We start from the raw sequence: 19,009 nt of genomic DNA, 5'->3' as shown, positions 1-19,009 counted from the left end.
TCTCTTCCATCATACTCCAAATTCCATTCTTTCTTGACTACATAAGGAATTCCTTTTTTCATATATCCCTTTTTCCTACAAAATCAGTCTCTACCACTGCACATTTCCATTTGCATGCTAGCAAACCTGCTCTCTTAAAAACACAAAGTATTAATCCCACCTTTCAGCTCTACTTTAGGACAAGATTTCTCTTAAGTTCTACAAATTCTGCTTCCTTTTCCTTATATCCTATTCACTTAATTTTTTTATTGTTGTTTAGATTGATGTATTTGAGAGAGCAGGAGAGTGCAGAGGGTAGGAGCAGGGGAAAAGGAAGAGAGGAGTCCTCAGCAGCCTCTACATAAACATGGAGCCGACCTGGGGCTCAATATCATGACCCTGAGGTTATAACTTGAGATGAAATCAAAGGTTGGAAGCTCAAAAGCACCACCCAGGAGCCCCATTCACTTAATTTTTTTTAAAGTAATGCATAACACATTCTTGTTATGACACATCCAAACATTTTGTAGATAAAACTAAAACATCAACCTCTACCTGTTCTCCTTCTCCAGAAGTCACTGTGGTAATCAGTTGGGAATATTTCCTCAGGGGCACCTGAGGCTGGCTCAGTCAATTAACATCTGCCTTTGGCTCAGGTCATGATCCAAGAGTTCTTGGATAAAGCCCCACATTGGGCTCCCTGCTAGGTGGAGAGCCTGCTTCTCCCTCTCCCTCTGCTGCTTGCCCTGCTTGTCCTTTCCCTCTCTGTCAAATAAATAAAATCTTAAGAGAAAAAAATATTTACTCGGAGATCTATTTCTGTTAATTTACATACAGGTTTACCTGTAGAGATAGGCAGAGATGGGCGGCGTGTCTCCTGTTTTATACAGATAGAATCCTGTTCTGTATTAATATTGTTCTACAACTTTTTTTTCCTCTGTGACTTTTGTTATTTTTTCCTGTTTCAGTAATCATAGCTCCTTATTTTGTTACTTTGAGAGGATTTATCTAATTGATTTTAATCATTCTGCTATTGACAGATCCTGTTTTGCATTGCTATAAACAATCCTATAACAATCATCCTTGGACATTCTTTACACTGAATAGTGTTACTTCTGATAATGCTTCATTTCTCATCAGTCTGGCTTCCATCCCTAACTTTCCATAGGATTTATTTATTTTGTCACAATCACCACCTCCATTTTGTTTTCCTCTGCTATTTCTTAGCTTGTCAGCTTTTTTTTTTTTTTTTTTTTAGCATTTGATGGTTGACATGCCTTTTTTTTTTTTTTTTTTTTTTTTAATGTTCTACTCTTTGCTTTTGGGATAAAACCCTTTTGTGGGTGGCCAGGCAAGGAGAAAAACCATTAAGTATGTCTTCTTGGTTCCTGTTCTACTTGGTCTCTAAATATTGGGAGTTTATCAGGCTGTCTTGAGCCCTCTTCATTACCTGCCTGGGTGATCTCCTAGATTCCTGTTCTGAAGAGCCAGCCAGACACAGGTCATTGAGGCATGGCCATGTCTTTCAAATTCCTATGCCAGGTCAGACCTGTCCTTTGAGTTCTACACTAATATCCCACAGGCTGTAGGGCATCTATATTTGAATTCATAACACTGAAGCCTCTCTTAACATGTCTACGGAGAACCTGACCTACTTCTGCCTATCCTTCTCTCATTACATGGTACCCCAGACCCTCAACTGATCAAGCCAAAAATTTGGGGATTTGCTCTAAAATCCTACTCCCACGAGTCCTTGGATTCTCTCCCCTAAAATGTTACTGAGCCCATACACATCGGTCCCATCCTTACACTTTCCCATCATCCCCTAATCACCACCATCATTATCTCTGGTGCCTGTAAATGCAAAAACTAACTGGTTTTCCAGTTCTTCAGTCTCCTTCCTCAACCCACTTTTGTATACAGTGCCAAAATAGACTCTTATCAGAGCACATTATCTCTGATTTACCCTACAATGACTTCCTTTTGTACCTATAAGGAAGGCCTTAGATTACTGGGTCCTGCCACTCTAACCAGCTTTAGTTATTGATGGCTCTGCTACACCAAGCTTTTTCTTGACTTGGCCTTTGTGCCACTCTCCCTGCTGTGGTGGGTTCCTTGGCTTTTTGTTGGAGTCCTTTTCATTTATCAGGTCTCACAGCTTAGTCGCCTCAACCACTCCATCTAAAGCAAGTTCCCCTATTCTCATTACTGTGCCCATTTGTTTTTGCCTCCTAGGATATACTGGGCTACTACTCACTAGTTTTCCTTCCTTTCTAGAATATAACTTCTGTGGGAAGGGAGTCTTATTCACAGCTGTTGTCCTATCTAGCACAGAATAGACACTTACCTTGAGAGATCTTCTAAGCTCAGCATCCCAATTTTAGATGAGGAAAGAAACCTAGGTAAGGGCTCATTGTTTCACAAGTTGTTAAGATTTTCAACTGAGAGGCAGTATAGTGGTGGAGAGGATGTACGTGGGCTCCAGACTCCCTTGGTTCAAATCTCCAATTGTGTGTTGATGGGTGTGACACTGGAGAATGTCTCCAAAGAATGTCGCTTTGCCTGTTTCTTCACTGGGAAAATGGGGATCATGGTACCTATCTCCTAGGAGTGCTGTAGAAATTAGCATAAGGATGGTGCACGGCATATGATTAATTCTATGATTTTCATTATACAAATTTAAGAAGTGTTTCTTATGCCTCTAACCCTTTGCTGTGTCTAGAACAAAAAACACCTTTTTGTTTTTTACACTCTGGGTTTGATTTTCCATTGAAAAAAATTTAAAAACAAATATAGTTGACACACAACGTTCCACTAATTTCAAATGTACAATGGTGACAAATCTATATATTCTATGCTCACAAGTGTAGTTACCATTTGTCATCATATGGCACTATCACGGTATCACCGATGATATTCCCTGTGCTGTTCCTTTTATCCTTGTGACTTACTCATTCCAGAGACTTGTGGCTCACTCCCCTTCACCCATTTTGCCCATCTACCTCCCAACCCCTCCACCGCCCCCAACCTGGGCAATCACCAGTTCTATTTACAGGTCTGATTCTGCTTTTGCTCATTTTTGTTTTGATTCCACACATAAGGGAAGTCCTCTGGTATGGTCTTTGTCTTATTACATTTTGCATAATAGTCTCTCATCTATCCATGTTGCAAATGGCAAGACCTCATTTTTTTTTTTTTTTTTGGATTTATTTATTTATTTGACACAGAGAGAGATCACAAGTAGGCAGAGAGGCAGGCAGAGAGAGGGGGAAGCAGTCCCTGCTGAGCGGGACTCGATCCCAGGACTCTGAGATCATGACCTGAGGGGAAGGCACAGGCTTAACCCACTGAGCCACCCAGGTGCCCTTGTTGTTGTTGTTTTCTAAGTGGACTCTATGCCCAAGGTGAGGATTGAACTCAGGACCCTGATATCACAGATCGAACACACGTGTGGGTTTATTTTTAGACTCTCTAGTCTGTAACACTGATCTATGAAACCCTAAAGACAGATTTCTTTAATGAAATGACCAGCAACTTCCACACCGTTTACCACTGAAGTTAGTATGTCTATCTGGCCTCCAGAATCAGTTTCAGATAGCTCCCATGGCAATGTTTGCAGAACTCCCTTGTGAGCTAACCGTGAAGAACTGCTAATGGACAGAACTGGACTCCGTTTCCACTGACTAAACAGCAGCTCGCTGTGATGTTTTGAGACTAGAATCTCAAACCAGAGAAAATTCCTTCACAGACGGACCTCAATTTTGGTCTGAGAATCATTCAGACAGCAGATCTACCTGCTAGAATAGAGAACATGATTCTCTCTGCTCAGAGGAGTCAAACAATTATAACATACTACCTTGTTATCTGCATTGCCCCCCAAAAGATTTTTAATCAGTGGCCTATAAGGTCACTAAAAAGAGTTATTGACAGTATATGAAATTAAGACATTAAATGTCATCTAATGGCCACATTTCATTCATTCTGAAAGCTATTCAAAGACACCAGACAGTTTTAAAAAGGGCAGAATTAATATTTTATTGTCACTTATAATCAGACGGCAGTTGGGTATAGAGTCTTCATACTTGATCTTTACTTTTTGTAAATAAAAAAAAATTACAAGTTTTCAACAGCCAAGGGCTGGTTATGTTTTCAGAAAACATAATTAGATTAATTCATTTATGGTGGCTTCAAGTTTTTCCTTATTAGCTCCAGAAAATTCACCCACCTGTTAAGAAAATATTGAATTGTGGTTAGATGTAGTTTTGTGACTGAGATATCACAGAACAGGGAAATAAGAGTTCTTACTTGAAAGAACTGGTTATAAGCTAGAGCTACGCATTTTAGGTTAAAAACAAGTTCTCCCTCACTATCCCCCAGTTTGTGTTTAAGACAAGATAAAATTTATCTCTCAAAAATCAATGTACTTAAAAAAATACGAAGCACCAATCATGGAATTAGTGACTAGTTCTAACAAAGATCAATTTTCAATTGGATGTCACAGCATGTACTATGACCTATTTAAATATTATTAAAAGTAGAAAATGGGGACAGGCTTTTCCACGTGAAGGGCTAAGTCCCTCCAGTGTCTTAATTTATTCTATGTTTTCCTATCGGCCAGCTGGATAGAAGGTCCGGTGTACCTACCTTCTGTCCCTTTTTAAAAAACTGGAAGGTCGGCATGCATTTGACTTCACACTCTGAAGCGACATCCTGTGGAGGGAGAGGCAAAGATAAGAATTAAGACTGAGTGTTGAGCTTTGACAGAAGTAATCTCTAACCAGACTATTTCTTCCCCGTTATATACCTCAAAAGTCAGCAGTAGAATATTTTTTAAGCCTATGAAAACTGATGGACTGAATGAAATGGCAGCAGAAGAGGCAAACTGGTTATAGTCTCAATGCAGATTAATAGGCACCCCCCTCTGGAGGGGCCACCACCAAGCAGAATGCATCAGATACAATGACCCAGTGAGTTGTTTAACCCAATTATATCTTGGCTATTTCAAGTATAAAGGAGCAATAACAGATCCTTCTTTAACGATACTCAGGATTAGAATCTTAACTCTTCCTTGGAATGAGTACTGCTCTTCTTCTGGTAGTAGAGTCCACAGCTGATGGTCATGAAGACTAAAACACAGCCTTAGCAAGAGGACCAATAATTTACTCACCAAAGAACTGTTCTAGAACAAAGGCCTAGTAACCCAAAGACAAAGCTCTACACCATTTCTTTCTGCTTTTAACTAAACCTTTACTTGTAGGTTCTTATATCTGGCTGCACATCGTGAACAAAGGTCCCTGAAGTATCAAGCATTCCCTAATTCTGTAACTGGAATACCAAAGGAGAACTTCTAACATCTCTTGCCCCCTCAATACTTCGTTTATACAAGGGCTGGGGGAAATACCCCATAAAGTGATTTGGTTTGCCCAAGAGTTTGGATCAAGAGATCCATTAGGGATGTCTGCCTGGTCCTCAAGAGGCTTGTGAAAGAAAGGCAGACCCAAAAGCAGTGAGGGACAGCAACCAAGGAGGCTGAATTCTGAGAACCAGATCGCAAAAACCAAAGAGCCTACTGAGGAAAGGAAGGTGTCGTGGTGATTTCTAGCTTAGTATTCGGCAGGGCACAGGACTTAAAAAAAGGGGGCGGGGGCAGGCGTCTGAGTAAAAAGCAATGGCAGCATGCCAACCTAAGTTCATCTCCTCCACCAAGACTGGGGAGAAAAATAAAGGGAGTTTTATAGCTTTATAAATTTGCTTTGCTGGTAGCTTGGGCAAGAAGGAGAGTGAGCACCACTGTTAGAGGAATTCCTTCCAGATAACCTTGACTTTTCCTCTAAATGCTGGCTGACAAAGAGGCACAAGGACAGTAATGACTGGAATAAAAATGGCTAATAGGTTCTGGATGCCTGGGGAAGTTACCACCACAATGAAGATTCTACAATTCCAGTAATTCCCTTGGGCAAGAACATCCAAGATTGAAAATAGGGTGAACACCTGACAGGGAGACTATGAACTGCCCATGACCAGGCTCCGGAAGGACTGTGGATGAGGATTCAGGAAATCAGAAGATGACAAGTTAGAAGGGGAGAGGGGGACTGCTTAGGTAAAAGATTGAAAATTGGTAGTCTAGGGGGCTGAATCAGGTCCAGATACACTGCCTGGCTCACGTAAGAGGTTAAAGCAAATCTCTGCACGGTTGCAACAGAAGCTACCTCTTGAACTTGAATATTTGGGGAACACCGGGCTCGCCCCTCACAGCGCTGGGGAGAACAGCTGTTTGCCTCCGCCCCTTCCCTCTCTGGTGCACACGGAAACCACTGGCTGGAAATCACCTTTCACGCAGGCAGTTGGCAGAGCCTCATAGGAGCTGGGCCTTCATTTTACATTTACAGAACAAGGGCAGCCACCTGGAATGGATGAGCCATCTTCTTCCCCACTTCCAAACAGAAACCCCCGGGGGCGTGACTGAGTTGCTGTCACACACAAAGGCAGGTAAAACAGAACCTCGACAGTCATCACAACTTTCTGATGAGAAAGCTTTATCAGCAGAAGATACAGGTCTCCCCCCAGTCAATGAACGTGATAGTCTAATCGATGTTCGCAGATTCCAGACGTCTTACGCCTCACCTACCCAGAAGCTCAGCATTCCTACATCGGCACAACTGCTTAATGTACAACAAAATCCTAAAACTGGAAAAAAGATGAATGCTCAGAAGTGATGCCTATGCTCTGAGAGAAGAGAGTATGAACAAGACTTTTAAAATACTTCTAGGGCGCCTGGGTGGCTCAGTGGGTTAAGCCATTGTCTTCGGCTTGGGTCATGATCTCGGGGTCCTGGGATTGAGTCCCACGTCGGGCTCTCTGCTCGGCGGGGAGCCTGCTTCCCTCTCTCTCTCTCTGCCTGCCTCTCTGCCTACTTGTGATCTCTCTCTCTGTCAATTAAATAAATAAAATCTTTAAAAAAAAAAAAAGTTTAAAAAAAAAATAAAATACTTCTAAAAATTACAGTCAAATCTTTACGTGGTAAATTTTTAAAGAGTTTTCTTTCACTGGGTATAAAAGGGGTTTGCTGTTTTGTTTCTTTTAAAGGGATCTAGGATTCTAAACCTTAATTCCCCAAAGTGAGGCTTTGTTACTTACAATTTATGATCATCCTTATGAATAAATTCTCTGACATATCCTAGGACAAAACCTTAATGTGATACTGCTAAGCTTATTAAGGAAGATCATTTTTACTTGCAGAAGTATAATCCACCTTTACTGCAGAAAAACTGGAAGAGGGAAACCATTCCTCCTCAACTAGCTACTAGAAACATGTTACTACTGTATCTAAATGCTTTTCTTTATAAAACCTATGCTGTGTGCAGGCTACACATACAGTATAACATACCTACAGTGGACTTTTCCCCACAAAAAAGTACACAGTTTTTATGGTCCTATCAACATGGCATCAGTGGAACTAATCCATGGTCAATATGTAAAAGGCTTTGATTTTTGCCTCAAGCGAACACTTGCATCTGCCTATACAAACATCTCTGCATCCCCTCTGGTCACCCCCGCTGGAAGCAGAATTGCTAAGAAAAAGAACATGTTCCTTTTATTTTAATCAATTAATTAATTAATTAAAAAAGATTTATTTATTTATTTATTTATTTATTTATTTATTTGACAGGCAGAGATCACAAGTAGGTGAAGGGGCAGGCAGAGAGACAGGAGGAAGCAGGCTCCCTGCTGAGCAGAGAGCCCGATGCGGGGCTAGATCCCAGGACCCTGGGACCACGACCTGAGCTGAAGGCAGAGGAGGCTTTAACCCACTGAGCCACCCAGGCGCCCCAAACATGTTCCTTTTAAAAGCTCCAGATACATACTGAAATGACCTCTGAATCTGAAAGTGTATCGACTCGTCAGTATTGATCATGATTTTTGCCACCAGCCCTTCTCTACCCCATTTCTTAAAAACAGGAGCTTTAGCCTACGCATCAGACTTCCCTTCTGTGACAGGATTTTTCCAGGTCCATTTCCTCAGTGGCAAGAGAGGAAAACAGTTAAGTTCCTGAGACTACAAGAACCAGAGTAGTTAACGTGCTTAACAATGTCCATCACTTCTCTAAGTATGTTCAGTATTCTCTAGGATTTTTGTTTATATCCAAGTAAAACCTAGAAGACATCTAAAGAATGAGGCAGAGCGGCAGCCCGTTAACCCCAAATGGTTAATGATTAATACACATTTAAATTTTTTTTTTTTTAACTTTCTAGTCTATTCCACGGGTATACCTGCCTACTGTTATAAGACCACCCTGTGTTAGTAAATGCAGCTAATACACTATTTTTATGGGGTCTGACCTTTCTTATCCCCCACGACTTCTCTCCCAGTTAAGGTTTTTACAAACACTTTCCAGGACTTTCCTGACTTTCTTATTTCAGAATGTTAATCAATGGCCCCAAAATATCAGGTTGACATTGCATCAGACAACCTTGGGGAATACTGACGTTTTAATAATGCCGAGTCACTATCCAGGAACACAGTACACCTACCTAAGATCTTTTATGGACTTTTCAACCTCTTCCTTTCTACTACTACTACTTTTAATTTGCCTCTTCTTAATAGTGACTCTAAAGGGATTTGTCCTTAAACTTCAACTGTAAAGATATTTTTATCACGTTCTTCACCTAAAAATAAAACTAGCCCCCCTCCTACTGATGCCACCAACTTGGTTTTATAAACAATCTGGAATTTTAAGAATATAATGAAATTCACTTTTAAGGAGTGTTTAAGTTCGGTGAATTCTGACAAGTGCACAGTCACGTAACACTAAAATCAAGACAGACCGTTCCCTCGCTCCCCTAAAATTTCCTCAGCAGCTCCTCCAGACTCCAATCCTCCCCCAACCCTCTGCCCCCACTTGTTTCCCATCCCTATAGTTTTGTGCAATCTGACTTATTAGTAGGTGTAATAAGACTACTTTTTACCTTACTAAGTTTAGTTTCATTGATTTCTAGCTTAAAACTCCCATGTGGCCAAAGTAACTTTAAACTTGCTTTTGTCACTTCTATTAACTCATCGAATCAAAACAGAAACACACAATGTTCTAAAAGGTTGCACAATTATCAGGTCTAAATTATTTTGTTTCTTGTTTTAATTTACAAAGTTAAGTTTCCCACCCTATACAGAATTGGTACTAGAGTCAAGTCTATCATTTTCAAAAGGACTGGTACTCCTACTTTTCTATAAATACAAAATTTTCTTTGTGTATCACATTAGGCCCATACCTCCTAATTTTTCCAGGGCCTGGAAAAATCTGTTTGAATCTATCACACCTAAAAGGTAACTTCCTCATGCTCAAGTGCTTACAGAGCCTTCTATTAAAATTATACACTGCTTATGCCAAAGACACTACAAAGTACCGGAAGTCTGAAATTCATCAGCAGGGAATTATCTGCACAAAAATTTAAAGACTAGTCCATTTGTTAAAAATTTCATCCATTAACGATATGACCTAATTCTCAGAAATGTGACTGAAGTACTTTTTATCCTTTGTCTCTATTTTAGAGTCGAAATAAGGGGATGACTTTACCAGGACCTGCAAATTCCATGAGGAAAAACTACTGCCTGTCAATCAACTGCTTTGACAAAATTTGCTAGGAGAATAATTCTGAAGGGCCTGGGGAGTCGGAGCTGGTAGACACCGTTACATGTATGTGACCAAAAGATTCTGCAATTAGTTCAATTTTTAACTCTACAACAGGTTGATGAGGCTATTCAGATGGTGTTGTAATAGTCTCATTAAAGGTATTCAAAGTAAAACACTGTGTGTTGCTCAATCTTTAGATTACAGCGGCAAGGTGAAAGGTCCTCAACTTGTGAGAGGGTCACTCCGAGGTCTAGAAAGTTTGAGGGTATATATGCTAATCAGATATGAAGGAAGAGTTTGGCCCCACAAAAGGCCTTGCTTGCTCTGCATATCTTCTTCCTCAAGGTTTCGGATTCCGGCCCTGAGAACACCTGTCCAGGGTCTGGCAAGGTGCACAGTCCGCCTGCTCGGCCTGACCTACCCCTCCTCCTGTGCGGCAGGCCCCTCGGCTGTTCTGTGGGCGTGTTAATCAAGGCGGTTATCACAGCCGCCTGAGGATCAAAGGACACAACCAGCATCGAGCACAGGTTATTATTCCTTTCCAATAAAAACCAAAGAGATTCGCTTACTGTCTGACAGGGTCCCAGGACCAGTCACCAATCTCTCTAGTACCTTCCAGGTCCCCTATCTACCTGGCTAACGTGACTGCAGAGAAAAAATGCCTGTAAGTTAGGTTTAGGTGGGGAGCAAGAGTATGTTCACAGGCACCTGCTCTATACTCTCTACTCCTTTTCTTAAAACTCTGGGACATTCACTTTACCTTATAAATTAAACTCACTCTATACCTACTGCATGCCAGCCAGGTAAAACAGACAGACTTTTTGGTCTCAAGAAACTCACAGAGACTAATGATAAAGGACAGACAAAAAGACTACTACTAGTTAAGATTCTCTGAACACAGGCAGGCACTACTCTAGCCACTTCGTAAGGATCATCTCACGTCATCCTGACAACTCCTTCAGGACGCTGGGTAAACACTGTTGTTTTACGGAGGCTCATGCTGAGATGGAATTGGAAAGCAAAGCAGGCAGTCTAGGTATAGGATCCTTCCCTTTCTACTACCATATATGCAAGGGGGTGGGGGGGAGGGGCAGAGGACAACATGGAGACACAGATGAACGAAAAGCATAGTCTAGGTGGAGAAAGGTTTCTGGAGAAGATGTGAAGCTTACATCTAGTGTCTAAGGTATGAAAGGAAAATGTGCAGGACGAGAAGACCCCACCAGGAAAGGCATGAGTATGGAATCAGAAAATGTGCTAAGACAAAATAATTTGGTGATCGTAGGTCCTCACAGGTTTAAAAGTACTGCCATATACCTGTTTTTTATAAACTCTGTACCTTTATTAAACACTCTAAGTTTTGCTTAATGAAAAGGCCACCCTAGGAGGCTAATGAGGCAAGTATTAAGGTTAGCCTAAAGCAGAAATCCCTGAGCCAGACCTGGAACCTGGGTGGGCACCCTTTGGGCCACCTCTTACCCTTACCCTTCCGGCCTCCCGGGGATAAGGGAAAAATGTCCACATATCTGTAAAGAACTTCTAGGTGCTGTTCTTGAATGTGAACAAGCTATCCTAGTTCAGTGGGCTGGAGGGGAAGGTCTTGGGCCAGGAGCAGGATCTGCGCCCACCCTGTGCCAGAGCTTCCTCTGAAGAGCAAGGGCCAGGCCAGAGGCCCTCGTTTTAAATCCTGACTCTGCCACTTACTGTGACTCCATGGACAACCTATCTTATCTGTAAAAGGGGGATGCATGGCCCCAAGGATTAAATGAATCAATACTTGTAAAGCATGTGGAAGAGTACCAGGTAGAGTTGTAAAGAAGCGTTTGTAAAATTAAATCAACCCTCAAATTTCCCTCCAAATTACTCTCTGGTGTCAGGCACCTTGGTGTTTGTTCTTTAAAACACTGGGTTTTCTGACTAAAAACAAGCAAGATGTGGTCTCCCAAATTTTAAGTCTATGGATTTAGTTATCATATTCAAATTCAATTTCGATTTATTGAGCATCTCAGTGTTAAAATGAATGTATTAGTTTTTAGCAAGGTGACTGCTAAGGTACAGAAGCTTTAACCATCTGTTTTTATGCTTATTTTAGGATGTGATATACATAGCTCCTGGTGGCTAGGATAAGCTCATAATTAGCACAATTACCTTTTGTGGCAGGGACTGTAGTTGTCATATTACTTGACACGTATGTAAACAAGCATTTGCAATTCAGAGAAAAAGGCCAAGGTGAAAAGGTTAGTAGTATTCCAGATTTCCAGTCACATACCTGACAGTCATCCACGTCTACTTCAAGGAACACCACATTGGAATACTTCTCAGAGAGGGACTGCAAAATTTAAAATGAAAAATCCAGAAAAATTCAGAACTGGGTAATGGCAAGTCACGATACTCAAGCTTCTTTAATAGAAAATAATAAAAGTAGAAACTACTACTTAAAGATCCAAAAATTCAGACTAGGAACCAGGTAACCACAAAGGACATACGGTCTCTCCGACACAAATTCCTCCTGGCATAAAAGAATTCGGCACATCCACTTTTGAGGCCTGAATTTCAAAAAAGGCCCGCGTTTCAACATGAAGAAAAAGAAAAACCACTTAAGACAACCAAATTAAGTTTTGACAGTTGTCTTTAGTGGGCTACACACGTGCCAAAACTAAATTAGGTTGTTACAATATTACATTTACATTAAAAGATTTTAAGTAATCTCTAACCCCACCACTCTTGAACTCAAGACCCCAAGATAGCCAGAGTCCCATGTTCTACAGAGTCTGAGCCAGCCAGGTGTCCCTTAAGTTGTTACACTATTACTTTCAGACCAAATATCCACCACTACCACACACACACTGTCCCTTCATAGCTTTGCTACCACCAACCCAAAAAATACAGAAACGCTTATAAAAACACAACTGGCTGGGTGCCTGAGTGGCTCAGTGGGTTAAGCCTCTGCCTTCCGCTCAGGTCGTGATCTGAGAGTCCTGGGATCAAGTCCCGCATCAGGCTCTCTGCTCAGCAGGGAGCCTTCCCCCCCCCCCCCCGCCCCCACCTGTGTCTCTGTCTACTTGTGATCTCTGTCAAATAAATAAATAAAATCTTAACAAAACAACAACAACAAAACACAACTGGCTTCATACTCACATGAAAGAAAGGCTTGATCATTTTGCAAGGCCCACACCACGTGGCTGAGAAGTCAACTACTACAAGTTTATCCCCTGCACCAACCAAGGCTTCCTGAAAAGCCAACTAAGAAGAAAAAAAGAAAAGCTGGTTAAATACCTCAAAGTCCTGATCAAATGCGAGACAATGTGACACAAAGAAGGAATCAAAGTTACTGCTTTTTAAAAGTTTAATAAACTAAAATGAACCAAATAAAGTATTTAAAAAAAGTTCTAGAGTGTGTAGTGTTACTTAATAAGATGAAACAACTATGATGTGTATAGTGTATCATTAGTCATGTCTTCACCAATTTGTATTCAAACCAAGCAAATGATAACAGACAGTTCTATTGGGTTTCCACATCAAATTTAGGTCTATGGCAAACAAGCACCTAAATGCTTATCAATGATGAAGAGGGTCACTTCAATCGAAGAAGTCACAAAGGCAGGGAATTTTGCACTGAAAACAAGTTTAAAAGTGAACACATTTCTTTGATTAAAATGGTCTATAATGGAACAAGTCAAAAGCTTTGAAAATATCAAGGAAAATAAACCTCCTCCAGACCCTCAAACTCAGAGGGTCACTCTGGACATTAAGCATTCGCACACTCTCCTTAATGGGTTTCCAGAGAGGAGAACACTGTTTATTGTTGCTGTTTGCCCTTTATCTCAATACTCTGCCCTTGCTGGAGACAAATGATAGCTTTAGTTCCCCATGCAGGGAATTCTCCTTAGGTGTTATTTTGCATTACAAATATGTCAAATAAAATTCCCCCAGTGAGACATGCTCAAGAAATCCCTTACCACCAATCTCCCTGAATAATTTACCAATGGTTTGGATACCGTAACCCTAGGAACCTAACCTTCTAGTTAAAAGGGACTCCTTTTCAACCACAGTTTAGTCAGTTAGTGCTTACCAAAATGGGGGCAACAGAGAGCAACCGAAACATAAGTATCTGTAGCTGAAGTCTGGGTTTTCCCTCAAGGGGAAAATGCTGGTCACGCTGGTTTAATTAAAAACATTCCCCTCCCTTGAAAGCTAAGAATCTTATCAGATCCTATTCAGTAAACATCATTTAAAAACAAAACAAAACAAAACAAAACAACTGAAGTGAATTCTTCTGCAATACAGTTACTTTTCTAGACTTCTAATTTCTACCTCAGGTGTTTTGCAGAAAAAATTAAAAAGTGGCATTCCCCTGACCTGACTTCTGTAACCTTTTAGTTACTCAGATGCAAGCTCCCATCCCACCTTGCGGTGTGGGGAAATATTTGTGTGAGAGGGCGGGAGAGTGAGAACAAGTTAGAATTATAGAAATTATTTTTCCAAACCATCAAGTTTCTCCAGAGGAATTTAATTTCGAGCCTTCTCTACTGTGATTTTTTAAAAAACGTCAAACTAGGGATGCCTGGGTGGCTCACTCGTTTAAGCATCTGCCTTCAGCTCAGGTCACGATCCCAGAGTCCTGGGATCCAGTCCCCCTTATCAGACTCCCTGTTCAGCAGGGAACCTTCTCCGTCTCCCTGCTGTTACCCTTGCTTGTGCGCCCTCTATCTGACAAATAAGTAAATAAAATCTAAAAAAAAGTCAAACCAGCCATTCTTTACTTCAAGAACCAGGTTAGACAAGAAAAAAAATAAAAATAAAAATAAAAATAAAAATCAAGGAATGATAATGTCAGATGCATGCACTGTTTTGTGAACATGGTTGGCCCTCCATAAACACCTGGTGAGATTACTTACAAAATAAAGTATTATACAAACACACTCAACGGTTTCCCAAACAATTCTGAATCAACTTCAAGCAAAGCTACCTAAAAATCTTGGGGTGGGGGGGAGAAGCAGTCAACAGTAACTTTTGGCTTAACTGAAGAATTAGAGTCAGGTATGTGTAAATTTCACAACAAATTCTCTTCTCCTGACACTTAAGTTTGTCTAAAAGAGGTATCTTTTGAAAAGGACTCAAGATTATCAAAGAAGCAATCCACAATGTCTAACACTCAGAGACTAACAAGGAAGATCAATAAAGGTCCCCGTTATGGACCTAAATATTCTGAAAACAAACAACGGTATTTGGGGTAGATAAGAACAGAGTCTAGTATCTCTTTTCCTAAACACACCCATTCCAAAAGTAATTAACAAGCACAAGAGTGCCCATGTATAGAAGGTTGGAGTTAATAAGGGTAGCTACCATTCTTAAGAAATAACATACAACCGTGTGTTGAATCTTCCTTATCACCTTGACAGTCCATGATCCCACTTTATCTACAATAGATAACAGTGGCGCTGACACCTCAGAAAGAGCTGACTTAGCCAACGGCACCAAGTTTTAGTTCAGCAGAATGAAAATCTAAAGTATACTTAACATTTACTAGTAACACTGAACTGAGTTTAATTTTGGATTAATGTCCCTGGGTCATAATCTTGAAGATCACCTATTATCAGGGTCTTCGCGCCCTATACCCTAACCAATTTCTGGTCACCCTTGTATATCTTCTCATTGATGAGGGGAGGAAGGTGCCAAAACTATGACAACTAAAATAGGGAAAAGCTAAAAGATGTGTTCCGGGAGTCAACAGATTCTGTTTGTAGTGTATGGATTCTGAGACAACTAGAAGAATCTTTTTATGGACAACTATAAACCACTCAAAGTCTTCTCCCTCCTTTATGGGTTCTCACCTGTTAGGTTATATTGATGATGTGGTCAGACCCCGGACAACACCTCCCACCCAGACTGATACCTGTCACTGAATAGGTACTGAATAAAAAGTAGGGGGAACAAAATTCTGTATTAATGACCTCTCCAACCAATGACAGGGTTGCTAATTTTAAAATAAAAGCTCACACAATAATAAGACATGCCATTTGTAAAAAATTGAATAAGGACAAGCAGATAGCTACAATGAGTCAATCAACATATGGTGGGGGGAGTTCAGAGTCCCATATAATCAAAGGAGATACAATTTTTCTTATTAATAATGATTTGGCCAAAGTTAAAGGAAGAATGTCCGTGTGGAGGAGGGTGCTGTGAAAGACCACTCTCACTTGCTTCTTGGGGATTTACAAGCCTTAAATAAAAGGTTCGCACCCCTTGACCCAATCACTGGGCCCTAACCTGAGGAAACAGCTTGAACTCTGTACAAAGGGTTCTGAACAAATAGATGCACTGAGGCACTGAAAACTGCCTCAATGTTCAGGAATGTGTTCAGATATTGAAATAATTACAAAGCTTCTAACTACACAAAAAGGGTTCAGGCTAAACTACAAAAGGGGGGGGGGCTCAGGAACAAAACAGGATACATAAAATAATCCAACTACTTTGCAGTGGCTTCTAGGAAATAGAAGATCGCTCTCTTGCTCAATTTTCTACAATGACCATAGATGCTTTCTGATTTTTAAAGGAACCAAAAGATAAGGCAGCATTATAGAGAAACTTTCATTCCCAAAGCCACCCAGCATCTCTCAGGTCCAGACATTCAAGACCGGCGAGGGCTTGGGATGGGAGGTAACCGCAGGGTAAACGCTTTCCAAGGGTCTTCTACTGTTCCAGCAACATCAGTTTCTGCCACTCGCTTTTCTGACTCTGCATCTAACAAATATCTCTTGAATGGCTGCAGTACAGCAGACACGAAGTCGGGCTCGGAGTTACCCCGAGCAGGAGGGTATGAGGCTTGCAATATACTCTCGAAGATGGAACACGGTCTTGGACATTCCTAACAGGGCAGAACCACCACCTGGTACCCCAGGGCCGCCGAGCACACAGCCGGGCGCGGCCGCCTCGGGAGCACTCCTGGCTGCAGCAAAACCCACCCAGGGTGGGTGAATCACGGACGGGCAGGGCAGAGGAGGCCCCTGGGCCCAGTCCTGGGGACTGAGTCATTCCAAAGCCAGCGCTGCCGGAAACACGCCCTGCGCCGCTAGAGGAGGAGTCCCGAGGGCGCGACCGCGGCCTCACTTCCCTCGCTGCCACCTGGGCCGCTCCGGCCTCGGGGCCCGCCTCGGACAGACCAAGGGTTCTGCAGCCCGGAGCCGCCCCCTTGCGCAGAGGCCAGCACGCGCCATTTCTGGGGCCGGGCACCGATGGAGGCGGCTGGGGTCTCAGGCCGGGATACGCTCCCAAGGAAACTCACGCCGCCCAGCGTAGGCGATCACACCGCCCACCCGGAGGGAGTGGCGGCCCGCGACCCCGTGCCTCTATCGAGGGGCCCTCCATCTCCTTCCCCAGCCTGTATCCAGAAAAGCAGCCTCCAGCCTCCATCCCCTCAGCCAACGCGGGTTTCCCGAGCACCGGGATGCAGGAGGCGCCGTTGGCGGGGAGGGGGGACGCCCGGCGCGCTGGACACGGGCAGCACCGGGGACCCAGAGCCCGCCCTCCAGGGCGCCCTCGTCCGTCTCCTCCCGTGCTCCGGTGCATGCTCCGCTGCCTCAGGTGCGCCCAGGCCCCGGCTTCCCGCAGTCTCCGGCCAAGGCGTCGCGTCCCCCTTCCCCCCGGGCTGCGGAGGGGCGCCTGCCCACCTCCCGCCCTCGCCCTCGCCAGCTACTGAGGCTGCGCGTCGCGCCCGGGCCTTCTCCGGGGAGCGCGTACCTTGCTCTCGATCTGCTTCACCATTTTGGCGGCTGAGGGTCTGACAAGCGACCGTAAGAACCGATGAAAGTGGATGCAAAACGCCGGACGGAGCTTGCGGAGCGCTCAGCCCGCCTTCCCTTTATAGCACTGGGGCGGGCGGGCGCGCGCGGCGTGCGTGTGGCGGGGGCGCGCCCGCTCGGGCCTTTCCCTCCCGCCCCGGCGCCCGGGCCACGCCCCGCCTTCCGGACCCACCGAGGCGCCAGCTGGGGGCGGAGTCGCCCCCGGGGGCGGGGTTGGCGCGGACGCTGGGCGGGGCTCTAGGGAGCGTCCCGGGCTCCAAGCCCGCTGCCCCGCCCTCCCGCTCCCGGCTGTGAGTCGGGATGTGTGCCGGCCGCCCAGCGGCCTATGGGACGCGGGCACTGTGCGCGGTAGGGGAAAGCCGGGACGCGGACGGCCATCCCCGGAGCCACAGGGCCACCTGCGAAGGGGCCAGCGGCCTTCACGGAACGCTCCCACGTTCGAGAAGGAGCCGCTTGAGTAGGGCTGGATTCCTCGAAAAGGCCCGCCACACTCCCGCTCCCCCAACCCGGCAAACCCCACAAAGTGCTGAGTAACGATGACCAGGAAGTATCTTTGCGTCCCAGCCTCCCTTCTGGAGCTTATCGCGATGGTTGTCTTCTCTTAGCTCCTTCCTGTCCTTTTACTTTGACCCATGAAACCGCTGCTCCAGCGTGACACTGCAGTTCCGCGCGGGAGAGACGGCCGGGAACCGGCTTGGCCGCGGGCAGGAGCTGTGCGGCAGGTGTACCTGCGGCGGGGCTGCTGCGGGGCTGCTGCCATTGTGTCCTGAGCAGGTCCTGACCTCCGGGCGCCTCAGTGTTCCTTTCTGTACAGTGGGAATCATGCTGGTCCCTAATTCATGCTGGTGGTGTTTTGAGGACTAAATGAAGTACTTGTAAAGTGATTAGGACAGTGCTTGGCACGTAGTTAAGTACTCAATAGTTATAATTAAAGCTGTTGTGAGTACTAATTAGGCTTGCTTGGTGTCACGGTGGGGGTGGGGGAGGCAGGCTGATCTTGGCGACCTTATATTTATAAGGGCGCCAGGACACACATTTGGGTGAGTTTTTTCTACCAGTGATAGAACCTGGAGCAGAGGTGTTGATCCCAGGATGTGCGTTGCAGGTTGGGTCTGGCAGGTTAAGAGGCCTTGTGAAGCAGGGGAGCTGGGTGCGTCACAGCAGGAAGTGAAGGTGGTGAAACTGTTGAGCTGGAGAGAGGAAGGAAGGCTTGGAGGTGGGATGATATTGGTGTGGGGTTCTGAGTAGGAATTTTCAGGGGAAGCAGCTCTGGATGGAGCTACCTCTGGGCGTGATTGGCTGGGATGGTGAAACTCCCCCCTGCAAACAAATCCCCCCTATTGCAAACAAAGGGAGGAAGAAAACCAGAGGGTTTGAACTCATCCTGCCAAGCTTCTACAAGGTTGAGGAGCACAGGGCCATGAGTAAGACAAGGGACAAGGGTCGTGGTCTGAGGAATGGTCTCAATGCATTCCCACAGAGTATAAGGACTATTGGAGCAGAAAAGAGGTTTTATGGGGTACCAGGATGGAATAAATAACCTTCTTTGCTGCTGCTGTGTCACGGTCAAACCTAAACACCCGTTTCTGGGCTTGTGTA

At 44.0% G+C, this 19,009-nt stretch overlaps 1 protein-coding gene across 1 annotated transcript; it reads right to left on the bottom strand.

Moving 5' to 3' along the window:
• Nucleotides 1-3,988: 3,988 nt before the first annotated feature.
• Nucleotides 3,989-17,490, bottom strand: LOC122917360 (thioredoxin). Its single transcript, XM_044265159.1, has 5 exons — nt 17,349-17,490; nt 12,747-12,851; nt 11,878-11,937; nt 4,624-4,689; nt 3,989-4,204 (listed from the first exon to the last, which is right to left on the bottom strand). Exons 1-5 carry the CDS (start codon nt 17,370-17,372, stop codon nt 4,142-4,144), a joined length of 318 nt encoding a protein of 105 aa, XP_044121094.1. The 5' UTR covers nt 17,373-17,490; the 3' UTR covers nt 3,989-4,141.
• Between the last annotated feature and the right edge of the window lie 1,519 nt (nt 17,491-19,009).

The sequence above is a fragment of the Neovison vison genome, chromosome 9, assembly GCF_020171115.1.
Source record: "Neovison vison isolate M4711 chromosome 9, ASM_NN_V1, whole genome shotgun sequence".
Classification (NCBI taxonomy): domain Eukaryota; kingdom Metazoa; phylum Chordata; class Mammalia; order Carnivora; family Mustelidae; genus Neogale; species Neogale vison.
Note: the sequence above shows the minus strand (reverse complement) of the source record. Positions and strands in the feature narration are given on the sequence as shown.

Excerpts from the sequence above, each read along its gene's own strand:
- LOC122917360 (XM_044265159.1), bottom strand. The coding sequence starts at position 17,372 with ATGGTGAAGCAGATCGAGAGCAAG. Across the intron at positions 12,852-17,348 it reads TGAAGCAGATCGAGAGCAAG|TTGGCTTTTCAGGAAGCCTT; the intron begins GTACGCGCTCCC and ends TTTTCTTCTTAG. Across the intron at positions 4,205-4,623 it reads TTTTTAAAAAGGGACAGAAG|GTGGGTGAATTTTCTGGAGC; the intron begins GTAGGTACACCG and ends TTTTCTTAACAG.